The 14740-nt window shown below is 34.4% G+C and overlaps 1 protein-coding gene across 1 annotated transcript; it reads left to right on the plus strand.

The window, feature by feature from the left end:
* Positions 1–11798: 11798 nt before the first annotated feature.
* LOC129236035 (tigger transposable element-derived protein 1-like) lies at positions 11799–14276 on the plus strand. Its single transcript, XM_054870216.1, has 4 exons — positions 11799–11891; positions 11950–13105; positions 13173–13710; positions 14065–14276. The coding sequence occupies exons 2-4, from the start codon at positions 11960–11962 to the stop codon at positions 14274–14276; spliced, it is 1896 nt and encodes a 631-aa protein (XP_054726191.1). The 5' UTR covers positions 11799–11891; positions 11950–11959.
* Positions 14277–14740: the final 464 nt, after the last annotated feature.

The following is a 14740-nucleotide window of genomic DNA, read 5'->3' on the forward strand; positions in this document are numbered from 1 at the left end:
ACACGATAACAAAGGGCCACGGACCTTAACTGCTCTGCTGGATTAATGTGAAAAACTATAGTTCGTAACCGATGCTTGCTCTCTAGAAGAAATTGAAATTGAAGAAAAAAAATATTGCGGCTTCATAACTAAAATTAAAAATAAGGAGGCTCGAAACTCAGTTTAGAGTAAAGATTTAGCACTCAATACCATACAATTTTGTTCAAGATATATGAAATCTCGACAAATTTTCATTAAAATTTCTACGTTTTTAACCACAACTGAAAACAAGGAAATAAATTTGGTTGCACTGTTTTATATCCTTTTAAATTTTAATGAAATGAAATGAACGTTTGAAGTAGCTTACAACTCTCGTTGATTTTTGAAAATTTTTCCCCCTGACGATGTTTGCATTTTTCCCGTAAAAAAATCTCAACCGAAAGAAAAACAAAAATTCACCCGCCCTAGTGTACATGCATACGAGTAAGAACTTATTCATTCGAAAGACAATCGTTGCAATTAGACCTCAATATGAAAATACAGTGAATATTTACAATCGGTTTCCTATACAATACACGAAATTTTATATGAAATGTATGCCATTCCCTTCAAGGATATGCAATTTTCCGTATAGAAGTCACAGTAAATTTCATACGACATTGCGGAAATATGAGGAGAAGTATTCATTACATGGAGTAGTCCCGAAAACAATAAATTACCAACTACTCAGGCATAGCTGCTCACTGCACTTAGCAAACAAGAAATCATATCAGCATAAAGATCTTTTTTTTATTTATGTTTAATTACTTATCTTTTAACATCTCCGCATGATTAAGGAATCTGAGAGATCTGTGGAAGGGTACTTAGTCTAACGCCTGCGTATTTTCACTGCATGTAATGCAAAATGTGTCATCTTAGCTACACTAAAAGCCGAACAAATAGAGGAAATGTTCAGCATTGCCTTTTAAGCCAGGCAGGAAACAGATATTGCGTTGTTGTTGATGATGTTGTGGTGGTGATAACTTATTCTCTTACATTTCTCGACGTAACTGGTTATACCAAAGAACTTGATTACTTTCTTCTAAATTTGTCTTATTTTGCTTTTTATGAGGATTTTTTCAGAACCTTTCGAGCTTGGCGCTACCTGAATACATTCGGTGGTGGCCGATTTCAAAACCCGCTGTGAGCATGCAATATCAAAATGATGGTACTCGTAAGAGTTTTTCTTATAGCGACCGGCCCTCGGCAGGCATTGGCAAACTTCTGAGTGTAATCTACCATGGAAAAGCTCCTCTTATATACACGTATATGAAGTAATCAGATGGCTTCAGGGTTCTCTGTAGATTTCACTAAACTAGTTAGCTATCCGATCCACCAAGTAGTTTCCAGTAGACTTAGTATGTATTTATGTAACTGCCTATGATTCTATTTGATCACCCTCAAACCCGCAGATTCCCAATTCGTCCGTCAGTTCGTTTCTCTGGACATCACACTGTTTCGATACCCTCATAAATTCAATTTTATTCCATTTCGCTAGAGAAATTCTGTAATTCACATTACTAGGCAATTTTTTAGGAAATAGAAGCATTTTTCTGGACCTTCAGAGCAACTCGTTATCACTGCGTAATATCGGAGGAGCACAATATTCATTTTTGTATCTTTGAGAACTAGTACTAAATTGGGCACATTAAATCTAGTCCATAAAGGACGAATGATGAGTGGATAACTTGGTAAAAAAATTTGATATTTCAACGAAACTTATGCACACCTTCCCTATAGCATAAAAGGTGTTTTTCACATGTTGTGCTGGTATTAGTATTAGATATAAGACCATAATCAAACAATAAGCATGACAGGGAAAACATTTTGAGTTAGCTGGGAACTAATTGCTAGCACAAGAAGCGGTAATTTGACTGGCACCAAGTCGGAAACATTTTCTATTGCTAAGAATTTTCCCTATAGGGTTATTAGAAAATACGTATACAGTTTTGATTAGGGCCTTTGTGCATTTTGGTAATGATAGTCATGTATATACATACCTACATACCTACATACCTATGTATGCGTTTTATGTACAGCACCGAAGCTCATACTGCTAATAAAAAAGACCAAAAAGTTTTGTTTGGGAATAATAGAGAATGGTACAATCAATAGGAGTGGTTTAAAGGCATCTTATCTTATTATTCTTATGCTTATAGTATTATTTTCGTTGTGAATTAACTAAACCATTCTTGAACTTTCAAACAATGACTGAAGGTGGTCGTTAAATTCATTATTTAATTTTCATTACATTTTTGTAGCTCTTATTCTATACTTTGACTGCAACACAAATATAAATCACTTACTCACATACTCATACAAACATACATATGTACATATATACATAAGAAATGTGTATATTCCGATTGATCCAGAAACTCGTTATAGTGGGATACAATATTTTTTATTGTTTTTTACTTATTGTTGCATTACGTTATTCACTAAGGCCGAATGAGGAAAATTATATTTTGGAGTTTCGCCGGTCATTTAGATAAACAAATACTCGTAACTGAACGTTTTTTGATTTGCGAAAGGGCAGTTCACAATTATGTGTAAATTACCTGACGTTATATTATTTCTACTATGATTTTATTTCCTATGATTCCAGAGAAGAATACGGGACCGCTGCGGTTTCTGTAATCAGGAGGTACTAAGATTGGCAGGTGATTGGCCTGCCGCCTCCGATTCTGGTGCTGGGGCTACCAGCTGGCCCTCCCGACAAGAGTCCAGTTAGCCGGGCGGCTACAGTATTTCCAATGCGCAAGGTTTTAAGTTTATACCGCCTATGATGGGACGTCAGAGCCACTTCATTTTAAACAGGTACTACATGAAGATGAGGTTGATATTTTAGGGAGGGATAGGTTGTTCATTCGCGTCACCAACCCCATTTGTCCATTTTAAGTGGGTAGTTAATGTACCCCCTGACGTCATGATAGAGGAAAACTATGATGGCGAATATTTAGAGTTAGTTATTGTGCTCTAATTACAGATCAAAGTTTTTTAGATTTTTCCGACTTCGGTATTTTCGATTACAATCACGTAATCCTGCAATTAGTCCTGAGATTTGGGTATTCATTATTTTGTAACCATTTAACTTCAAAAAAAATTGCATCCATATTATTTGAGAGACTCTCTTAGCATATAATAAATAATAAGCCAATTTTTTTATTTAATCTTTGAGGTTTTGAGATTCATATACAAACGGGAAAATTGTAATCCGTCCACTGTCGTCGTCCTTGCCAAAATTGCTGCAAGCCTTTGTCCTTTCCAGTGTTAATTTTGGCTGCTCTCGAGGGATAGGTTCACGCTGATTAGCTTCCTTTTTATTATGCGCATGTGTTCCAAAAGTATCGTGCACTTTCAAGTGTGTATGCAACGCAATTGTAGGGCCTCCTTTGTTTGTAAAACTTGATTACATCTTTTACATTTAGCTTATTTTTTGTCGCGAGCTAGCAAAAAATGTGAAACAAAATCTGCAAAATATAGTTTAGACTTGAAATGATACGCTCAGAACTTAACTTCATTATTTATATATCTAAAGTGGACGACCATTGATTCGTATTATTTTAGTATCGCTTTTACAACGTCAATACTAATATTTCAGTAATTTGGAGAGCTAAACATTGAGCACACAAAAGTCTGCCAAAAAAATTTTTCGAAACGCAAAGTACTTTTCAATGTTGTTTCTTTGCTATAACAGAGGATTTTTCTGTCTCTATTTATTGTGCTTCGTATGAACTTAAGAATCCCGAAAATTATTTGGCAAGAATTCCGGAATTTTCGGAACTTAAAAAAGACTGTGAATCCTAGTTCTACAATAGTACAGTACCGTAATAGTATACATTTCATTAGGCCAGGTTATTTTCGTGCTAAATTTGGAGCATCGTGTTTGATTAAAAATATTATGTATGGTATGTTTTAGATTAGTACAATAACATTTAAAATCTTATTCAAAACAACAATATGATAAACACTAAACAACTACAACTTTTGCACAAAAAACATGCTGCTTCGGGCACTAAAAAGAGACTACGTGCAATCCAATACATTCGAAATTACGCCCATATTTTGGATAATGAAACATTTTCTAGATTTAAGGTATAGGAATTGTTGACGAAAACTTTTCACAGATGGCCCTCCATCGACTAACTACAAGTAGGAGGCAAGACTACTTTGGCTCAATCGGACGACTGTAACAGTTTGGTTTCCAATTTTAGTTAAAAAAAATTTCTGTTTTCAGGTATCCAAAAATCTCATAAGAGAATAGGAAAATAGAATACAAATACCATATTGACATATGAAGTCAATCTTATGGGCACACTGGTATTAATTGAACTTCAAGTAAGTAAAGCTTGAACACTTAGCATGCTTAAAAAAATCGTATACGTGCTTCCTAATTTTAACCTAATCTATCACACTAACAAGTATCAGTTTTGATCATCACAGAATTATTATGATTAAATCATACTATGATTTCATTATTTTGTTAAACAAATTTTAGAGGGTTATGGTTAATTAAAAAGTGATGGAAGGTTATTAAACTCTTTCTTGTTTTAGGATAGGAAAAATGCGGGTCCGCTTTTTACCCTACATACAGGTAATTTACATTATTTTAAAGGACTGAAATATATGCTGTTTACAGCAGCTGAAACACGAAATTGGATGGTCAGTATTTTGTCGACAGAGAGTGTGAATGCTGCCGTAATTTTCACTTAGAACGTGCTGCGTGAAATGCAGCCAAAGCTTGGAGGAGTTTTTTAGTTCAATGAAATCAAAAGACTTAAGAAACAAACTGGAAAGTATGTGCGCGTTTTTCACAATATATGTATACATAATCCCTCTTTGTTATATATATATAATTGGCGTGTACGCCCTTTTTGGGTGCTTGACCGAGCTCCTCCGCCTACTTGTGGTGTGCATCTTGATGTTGCTCCACAAATGGAGGGACCTACAGTTTCAAGCCGACTCCAAACGGCATGTATTTTTATGAGTAGCTTTTTTATGGCAAAAATACTCTCGATGGTTTGCCATTGGCTGCCGAGGGGCGATCGCTATTAAAAAAACTTTTTCTTAATTTTGGTGTTTCACCGAGATTTGAACCAACGTTCTCTCTGAGAACTCCGAATGGTAGTCACGCACCAACCCATTCGGCTACGGCGGCCGCCGCTAGCGGCTAATGGTGGAAAAGCAAAATTACATAAAAAACTATGGTAAGATAGGTAAAAGAGATTATAACTTATACGAACGTTTTTACAACCTCGTCTTTAATTGAATAAAATAAAAAAACGGAAAAATAAAACTTTCAATTAAATAATTACTAATAAGTTTTTTTTAACAAATTTATTAGAGTAATACATTAAAGTTAATTGAATTGATTTGTACATAGCACATTTTAATATTACTAAATCTGGTACCAGACTGAACCTGGCATGCATTTGATGCAAACATTTAAATTTAAAGGTAGTTTTATTTACATGTTAGTAACAAAGTAGATCTCTTATGAAATCGAAAGAATGGCACACCTGCATGCAAATGAAATGGTTAAGTTTTACTTATAAGTATCTACACACCTTTCAATAATTTAAGGAACACAATAAATTGTAATAATAGTATGAATAAAATCAAGTTACTTGAGGGCGGACAAGGCCATATTTTCCCACCAACTGCTTATTCACTTCTGTGTATATTTATAATGGGTGGTTTTTATGGCTTACAACTAATAATACAAAATTAGTTAGTACATTTTTTGGTGTTCAGTGTCTATAAAAATATTCAGACCTACTAACACGACTTTGTTTTATGATTCAAATTTGTGCCACTCGCCGATAATATGAAAAGGTTGACTTCAAACCATAACTGGTTTATCAGCATGACCCACTCTAGCTTAAAGTAAACCCAAAAAAGTAGTAGTATAAATATATCAAATTACATGACCTTGGCAACCATATTGGTACATTCCTGAGATGATGCGGTTAGCGAAATTTCTTTCCAATCCACCTCCACGCGCTACATGGAACATTGCACCCCCATGCAGCAATCATTTAGTTTACTACTTACACATACTTATACTCGTATGCATTAGTACTGCGGTGGGTAACAAAACAGTAACCATGGCTTTTTTCTCAATTTTCCAGAAGTATGTTTGAGTGATGCATCCGGCAAACAAATCACAAACAATGGTGATATAATGGTAATGCGAGAGTTGCGTATCGGTTTTTTTTCATTTCAATTAGACTAATTGTTGATGAGTTCGAGGACCCTGCCAGAGAGATCCTGCAGTCTGTACCTATTAGCATGGAATTAGTATTCTAAATATCGCGTACAAGATTGAAACCCTGATTGGAGTTTTCAGTGTGGCTTTATACCAGATATTCACATTTTATCATGTCTTGAAAAATATCCATGAGAAGAAAATCGATACACAACATATTTTTGTTGATTTTAAATCCGCATTCGACAGCACAATAAAAGTTGCCTATATGTCGCGATGTCTGAATTTGGTATCCCCGCAAATCTAATAAAACCAGCAGCGCCCTCAAAATTGGGAAAGACCTCTTCGAGCCATTTTATATCAAACGAGGTTTCAGACAGGGTGACTCGGTGTTGTATCACTTAGGCACAATTATTTAAAAGAGCATATGAACGAGGACAAGTCGAAATACCTCCAGTCACCAAACAAACAGTAGGTGCACTCCCATATCGGCACTCCGTCACTGTTGACAGCTATGTTTTTGAGGTTGTAAAATACTTCGGTTTTTTAGGAACCAGTCTTAACACCGATAATAATGTCAGCCTTGAAATCCAACGTAGAATCTCTCTTGCTAACAAGTGCTACTTTGGACTAAGTAGGCAATTAAGTTGCCAAAACATCTCTCGACGAGCAAAACTAACACTTTATAAGTCTCTCGTCCGATGAGATGTCGTCTGCTTCTGCGGTAGATTTTTGGACCTTTGGACTTCACCTCACTTGGTGCGTCCAACTGGCGCCGGTTAGCACGGAAAATGACTGGCGCGATTTATTAAATTTGGTCAAAATCGCTTAAGTGGTTATCGCGCCAATCAAGAAGACAGTCGGTTCTACGTAACCGGAACGAACCGGATTTATATCCGGCTAAGAACTGTCACTTCAGTAGCATTCCCCGTAAATGGTATATGTTTTTGCTTCTACAACAACAACAACAACAACAACAACAACGGAAGAAGAGTTGATGAGTAGATGGCGAACGTTAAAAAAGGCGCCAATTCGATAAATTTTGCACACTTAGTCTGGCTCACAGAGTTGAAGTTTGGAGATACAATTGTACAGAAATGTCAAAAGCTTGTGCTTACTAGGGCAGCTGGTTTAACTGATATCTCTTTCGAATGTGCTAAAAAAGAACATTTATAAAACACCCGTTATAAGCAGTTCCTTTTAAGAATAATTTAACTGAAGTTTTCATTTTTTATAGCGTTGTACACCTGTTATAATTATAATAAATTATTGTCATTTCTCTGTGGGATGTCGTGGAATGGCAAAACATTTATGCAATCGTGACCTTACTCTTCATATGAAAACTTGCACGATCTGATTTTGACGTTAACAGATGATCGATTTTAAGGCAAATTTGTAGTGACACTGTACAACAAGTTGGAGCTTTTCAAAAATATTTAAATAGTTTTATAAAAATATTATATTATTTTATGGACATTTATATATAAATATATATTTATATATATATTTTTTTTCGTAATGGCGAAGCAATGAAATGCTACCTTTATAAGAGTTGATAAAAATCACGAAATATTAACTTTTTAGGATAGTACCAGCCTAACCAAATTAATAATAATAAATAAATAAACCAAATTTTATATAACAATTAAAAAATGTCATGTAACAAAGATTTAAAGCTTTCTGTTTGTAATAATAATAAATAAATATTTCATAAATATAATTTAAAATTAAAATTTAATTTCATACTATAAATATTAAATAATAGAAATTTAAACAGTAATCATAATTTAAATAATAAATAATAAAAACCATCATAACTAGCAGCTTACGCGGTTAACTACGATAAGCTGAAACAACACCTGATGCCCTTGAATAGTTTCGACCCAGGCAATGCGGAGAAAAGGGGACAACTAGCGAGAAACTGATGAAACCAATTGTTTAATTTTTCATAGAGCAGATCACATATTATAAAAATAAGATATTTTCTGCTTCAGTTTTAAATTTTGGAGCATCTTGAAGAACTTTAAATTCGTTTTCCTCATCTGAACGGAAACTTAATAATCGGTCGTATTTCGTGGTTCCATTTCATTTCTCTTCTTGGATCCTCTCAATAAACTTGTTTATAGGAACCGAAATTTCTGACCAAATCACTTGCAATTAAGTATCTTCTACAGCAGTCATATATCTGAGAAGAGTTAAAGGGATCTTGTCTCGAATCTATTGTCCCACTCAGTATCCGTCGTCGTTACTATGTGCATAACCCTCCATTGGGCAACCAGGTCTGGCCAGACTTTTTCGACTTTGGACGTAAATTTAACACATTTCTATTATACCAAATGACTTGAGCTTCCAGGTAGCTCTCTATTGATTTACGGATATAACCTTTACAAAAGGATCCTCGAACAGGAATAAAAAAGGTTGATTCCGGGTGATCTACCGAAGGATTTAAAAAAGTTTTCCAATGGAGGGCTAAGCACTTCCGCATATGCAAATTCAACTTTTCGAGAAAAATGTGTTTACAGTTTCCCAGCAAAGTTTTTGAAAGTTACCTAGAGTAGTATTTGAATTAGAAAAACCCATGAATTCATAAAAAAATTCATTCGAAATAAACTGGTTTTAATTTATTTCAACAATTGGAAAAAAATCTGTTTCACTTGGGACTGATGACACTCCGTTTTTAGAGTCTTTAACTATAAGAAACCGTGAAAAATTCAAAAAGTATCTGTAATCTCAAAATCTATAACTAGTGCCAAAACGCCTCGTAAGTAGTATGAACGTTCTAAGAGTGGTGATTTAGATGTCGAAGACCGGCATGGATTTGTGTTTGTAGGTACGTTTCGAAAAGGTACTGAAGGAAAAATGGCCACATGGTGTAAAGAGGCATTCGGTGGCCGCCGTGGCCGAATGGGTTGGTGCTGACTACCATTCGTAAGAGTGAAGGTTCGAATCTCCGTGCATAAAACATGAAAATGATAGAAAAAGTTTTTTTTCTAATAGCGGTCGCCTCTCGGCGGGCAATAATATCGGCAAAATATCTGCCATTCGGATAGCATGGTCAAACATCCAAAAAGGTGTGAGTTCTAATTATTTATATATCTACAATATAAAGAGACACAACATAATTACCTTCCAGCATGATAACGCTTGACCTCATTTCGTAATAGAGGTTAAGACTTATGTACTTAGAAACACTGAAATGAGAAGCTTTTTCCACGCCCTGTACTCTCTAGACGTTGGTCTTTCCGCTATCATTTGTGTGAATCGATATAATATGCGTTGACCTATCAACATTTCCACTCTAATGAGAATGGATTTATTCATGGATCGTTCCAAAAGATGAGGAGTACTTACGGTGCAAAATTTGTGCGCTACGTGACAAATTGGGAAAAGTAGTGGCAATGACGCAGTGTACTTCGAAGCTTAAATATGTAATCGCTTTGTGAAAATAACGCATTAAATTTTGAGCACAAAACGACAGAAGCAAAGTTAATACTGTTTCATGATTAATTGTTTAGATATTCATTACGTACATTGCTACAAAAATTTTGAAACTATACGACCCACAAGATAGAGGACAGTATATAACACTTTATGAACCGTCTTACTTTCTATGGATTAGAAGTCTTTAACTGTAATATTTAATGAGCATTAAGCAATATATGCAAATTCCTACAATGTCTAAAACCCTTCTATTCAAATTTATAATTCTACTAAAGAATCCCACTGTTTTCTATCAGACTCATTTCGGAATTTTCAAAAAATTGTTTGTCCACTTTTTTTGACTTTTTTTTAGCAAAGCTTGAAAGCCGAGTTTCACCAATCAATTTTGAAATTTACTATATAGAATTAGCGCTTACACGCCATTATTGGGTGTTTGGCTAAGCTCCTTCTCTTATTTGTGGTGTGCGTTTTTATGCTGTTCCATAAATGGAGAAACCTACAGTTTTACGTTTTTTATGAGGAGCTTTTTCATGGCAGAAACACACTCGGAGGTTTGATATTGCCTGCCGAGGAGCGACCGCTATAAGAAAACACTCTTATTTGATGTTTCATGCCTGGGGAGGAGATGCGAACCTGTGTACTTCCGAATGATAGTCACGCCCTATCTATATAGCTACGTCCACATTACAATACATTAGGCATTTACATTTTAAAGTGGTACAAGTTTAATGCGAAACTTTGCTATTTTAAATTTTAACTGTCTGATAAATTTAAAATTGATTGGTCAAATCGCGCATGAGACAAAAAAGTTTTTTTAATCTTTATCTCAATTATCTTGGATGACCTAGATTAGGTTAGGTTCCAGCGATTATCTACAATGGGACTTCAGAAGATCCCTGAGGAATCTTCCAGCTCATTACAGAATTGTCTAGCTACAGTGGTAAATCTTCATCTGGATTGAGCTGGATAGGGGCACAGAATAGGCAAAATCGGATTTTGCTCTTCTTGATCTAAAGAGCTTCTGGCGAACTCATTAATGTATCTGCGCGCCTAGCGTGTCTACCTATAAGACAGTGCCCCGTTATAATAGAAACCAGTTTGCTAAGGCAATACTTATTTTGGCTCAGTAGAGATTTTGTGCGTTTATCATTGAGTGTTGGCCAAATTTGACGACCGATTTTGCAGTCTCATTCGCTATTCCTACAATTTTTTCAAAGGTAAGTAGCTTTTTTATATGTACCTACATACATAAGTTTGAAAAAAAGGAGTCATAATATACTATTTACGCTACAATGCCAAGAAAGGGAGCTGACTTTATTCTAGTTTAAACTAATTTTTTGTCCACGATTATTGTGGTGGTAACTTACCTATATATGCCCTCCGATATTTTTTGCTCATTTATTAAATGAAAAACAACAATAACATTATTAAGGAGCACTAGTTTCTTTAATGTACATATGTTATGTGGCTTATGTTATGTACTAAGCATACCTACACCTACACACCTACATGATTAGTGACTGATCATGAAACGGAAGAATATAAATGCACACATTTTTGTGCAAAATAAATATAATAAACAATTAGTTTCCACCATTTCGCCAAATATACACATGGACATTTATATGTGTACATATGTACGTGAATGAATTACATGCAAATGTGTATGTGTGCATACTTATAGCCTAAATTAGACGCCCAATTTTAGACAGATGTATTATTTCGCATTCGTTAAGTAGATGTCAGCGATTTCTTTTCATATTTCGCGATGCTCATTGAGATGCATTTTGATATTTTGACTTGTAAAACTACCTATTTATATGTATGTATGTATGCATATATAAACCATTACAAGAAATATGTATGTATGTACATCCAAATGTGCATATATTTATACACCTAATTCTCTTTTTACACGAATTTTTTTTACACGAATTTGATTTAACACGAGTTAAAAAGAGAAAAAAAAAATTTTTTTTAAACGAATTGTTTTGTTTTAACACGATTTTCAATATTTTATGAATTTTTCTAATAAAAAAAATATGTGTATATGAGTGGGATTCCCCGAATTATGCATAGAGTAAAGACGTAATGTACTTTTTACACAATTTAGTTTGGTTTTGAGAGTTGAAAAGAAAAGACGCTTAGTTGTTGTGAGTATTTAAAACATTATAAGTAAAATAAAGTTAGTGCTCGTATAGATTTATTAACTCAATAACAGGTAAGCTTTAAATAATTTTCAAATCTTTGCATTATTAATATGAAAAATATTTTGGTAGCCTTAACACAATGTCACATAATTCACCTGTAATAAAAGCCAAGAGGAAGGCGATCAGTTTAGATACTAAAATTAAAATTTTAGATCAACTTACAACAGGACAAGGAGCAACGGCTGTAGGAAAGCATTTTGGTATTCATGAAGCTACCATAAGAACGATCAAGAAAAATGAAACTGCGATTAGAAAATCGGTATGTTCTGGAACGAAAATAAGTGCTAAATCATCGTCATACATAAGAGATGTTGTCAAAGAGAAGATGGAAAAAGCTTTGGTAATGTGGATTGAAGATAAATCACAAAAAAGAATACCAGTAGATGGAATTGCTATCAAGCAAACTGCATTAAGAATTTATAAACGTATTAAAGAAGTTGAGCCAGGCACTTCATCTCAGTCAAAACAACCCGAATTTTCTGCAAGTACAGGTTGGATGACAGGTTTTCTTAAACGACATGCTCTCCATAATGTAAAAATTAAGGGAGAAACTGCGTCTGCAGATGAATTGGCTGCCAAAAAATTTCCTGAAAAACTTAGAAAAATTATTGAAGATGGAGAATACACCCCAGATCAAGTTTGGAATGTAGATGAAAGTGGCCTCTTTTGGAAAGAAATGCCGAGCAGAACTTATGTTGCAAAATCGCAGAAAACTGCCGGTGGTTTAAAAGTAGCAAAGGACCGTGTAACATTGTTGTTTTGTTCCAATGCTTCAGGAGAACGTATGTTAAAACCACTGCTAGTAAATCGTGCTTTAAGACCACGCTCGATGAAAAGTGTAGATTTCAATAAACTGCCAATTCACTGGACCGCAAACAAAAAGGCATGGATGACCAGTGCAATCTTTACAGAATGGTTCCAGAAATACTTCATTTCAGAAGTTAGACTCTACATGAATGCAAAATGTCAAGAATTTAAAGTTCTTTTAATTCTAGACAATGCACCTTGCCATCCGCTCTTGGAGCACCCAAATGTGCAATTTTGCTATCTTCCGCCTAACACTACATCCTTAATACAACCGCTAGACCAAGGTATCATTGCTACTTTTAAAAAGTACTACATAAAACGTTCATTCCAATACGTGGTAGACAAACTAGACCATAATGAGGATTTAACAGTCATTGATATGTGGAAAAAATTTTCTATTATGGACTGCATTAATCAAGTTGGGTTAGCGTTAGCTGACTTAAAGCCATCAACCTTGAACTCATGTTGGAAAAATATTTGGCCAGAATGTGTCCAAAGATCCTGATCCTGTCATCCATAATAACGCTGTTTTTACTGACATCACAACGCTGGCACATACAATTGGTGGAGGTGGATTCGATGATCTATCATTTGCCGATATAGAGGAATTATTAGCTGATAAAAACTTGAGCGAAAATGAAATTATAGACCTCACCCTTGAGACTCATCAAGACAGAGAACATAGCGATAATGACGAAGAAGATCCTCCCATTTTAAATGCAACTCTAATTAAAGAAGGTCTTGATCTTGCCAGAAAATTAGGTAATCATTTTCAACAACATGATCCTGATGAGGAACGAGCTGCAAAATTTCAACGTGAACTGAAATCATTAATGGCATCTTACAGGGAACTTTATAAAGGTTTATCACGAAATCAAACACAATCTTTAATGACTGATTTCCTTCTAAAAACTACTGAATTATCAACACACGAGCCCAGAGATGATAATCCAGAAACAATTTCACAAGATGATGAACAAAATAATTCTAGTGATGGCAGTGATATTCTAGTCTTACGCAAACGTATGCGTTTATTGTCAGAAAGTGACAATGCATAAAAGTTTTTTATGTTTATATTATTTTTACTTGTTTTATATTAATGAATTTCAGATATTATTTTCTTTTTTTTCAAAGTATAATTTATTTCTTATAATATATTTAAAGAATTAAAATGTGTAAACACGAAATAAATTCTTTAGTGAACTCTAAAAAGAATTTTTTAGTATTGTTTTCAACTAATTCTCTTTTTACACGAATTTTTTTTACACGAATTCTTTGGGAACGTATCTATCGTGTAAAAAGAGAATTAGGTGTACGCATTTTTGGCACACAATTCGAATTAAAAATAATTACAGAGCTCGCTCATAAATTCGTTAGGCGATAAATATGAAAAACAGAACAACAACTCTGGCAAACCGAAAACTACAACAATCACGGCAGCAGCAGTGACAACCACAGCAATAGCGAGAGCGATAGTGAAACCAACAACAAACAGCATTGGCTACAACAGCAATAGCAACTCGAAGAAAATTGCGCGAATTCGCTGCTTGCATGAAAAGGTGAACGCATCCTTAAAAGGTGCGCTATAACTTTTATAATATAATATATTGTTAGCTGCTGTTGTTATTATTGTTGTTATTATTGCTGTTGATTGTCGAAAATCGCATATGATAAATATACTTATTTATGTCATCCCTAAACCAAAACACAAGTGCATATACATGCACACATACATACATAGCTATTTCAAATTGAATTAATGCCGTACACAATTTTTCAATATTCGAGCTATTGAGGTGAGCACTTAATCATAGGTGGACATCTTTGTGTGCATGCGAGATATGTATGGATGTACATATGTATGCGCACACATGCATTTGGTTGAAAAATATGCGATCATTCATTTATTAAAAATGTATGTACATCCATATGTATACCAAAAATAGTTGAACCATAAAAACCGTGAAATTGTCCCATACAATTTATTCGCTATTTGCAGAGTATTGAAATATTTGAATTTTTGACTGTTTATTTTATAGATTTTTAATATGAT

Source organism: Anastrepha obliqua, chromosome 1 (genome assembly GCF_027943255.1).
Source record: "Anastrepha obliqua isolate idAnaObli1 chromosome 1, idAnaObli1_1.0, whole genome shotgun sequence".
NCBI classification, from domain to species: domain Eukaryota; kingdom Metazoa; phylum Arthropoda; class Insecta; order Diptera; family Tephritidae; genus Anastrepha; species Anastrepha obliqua.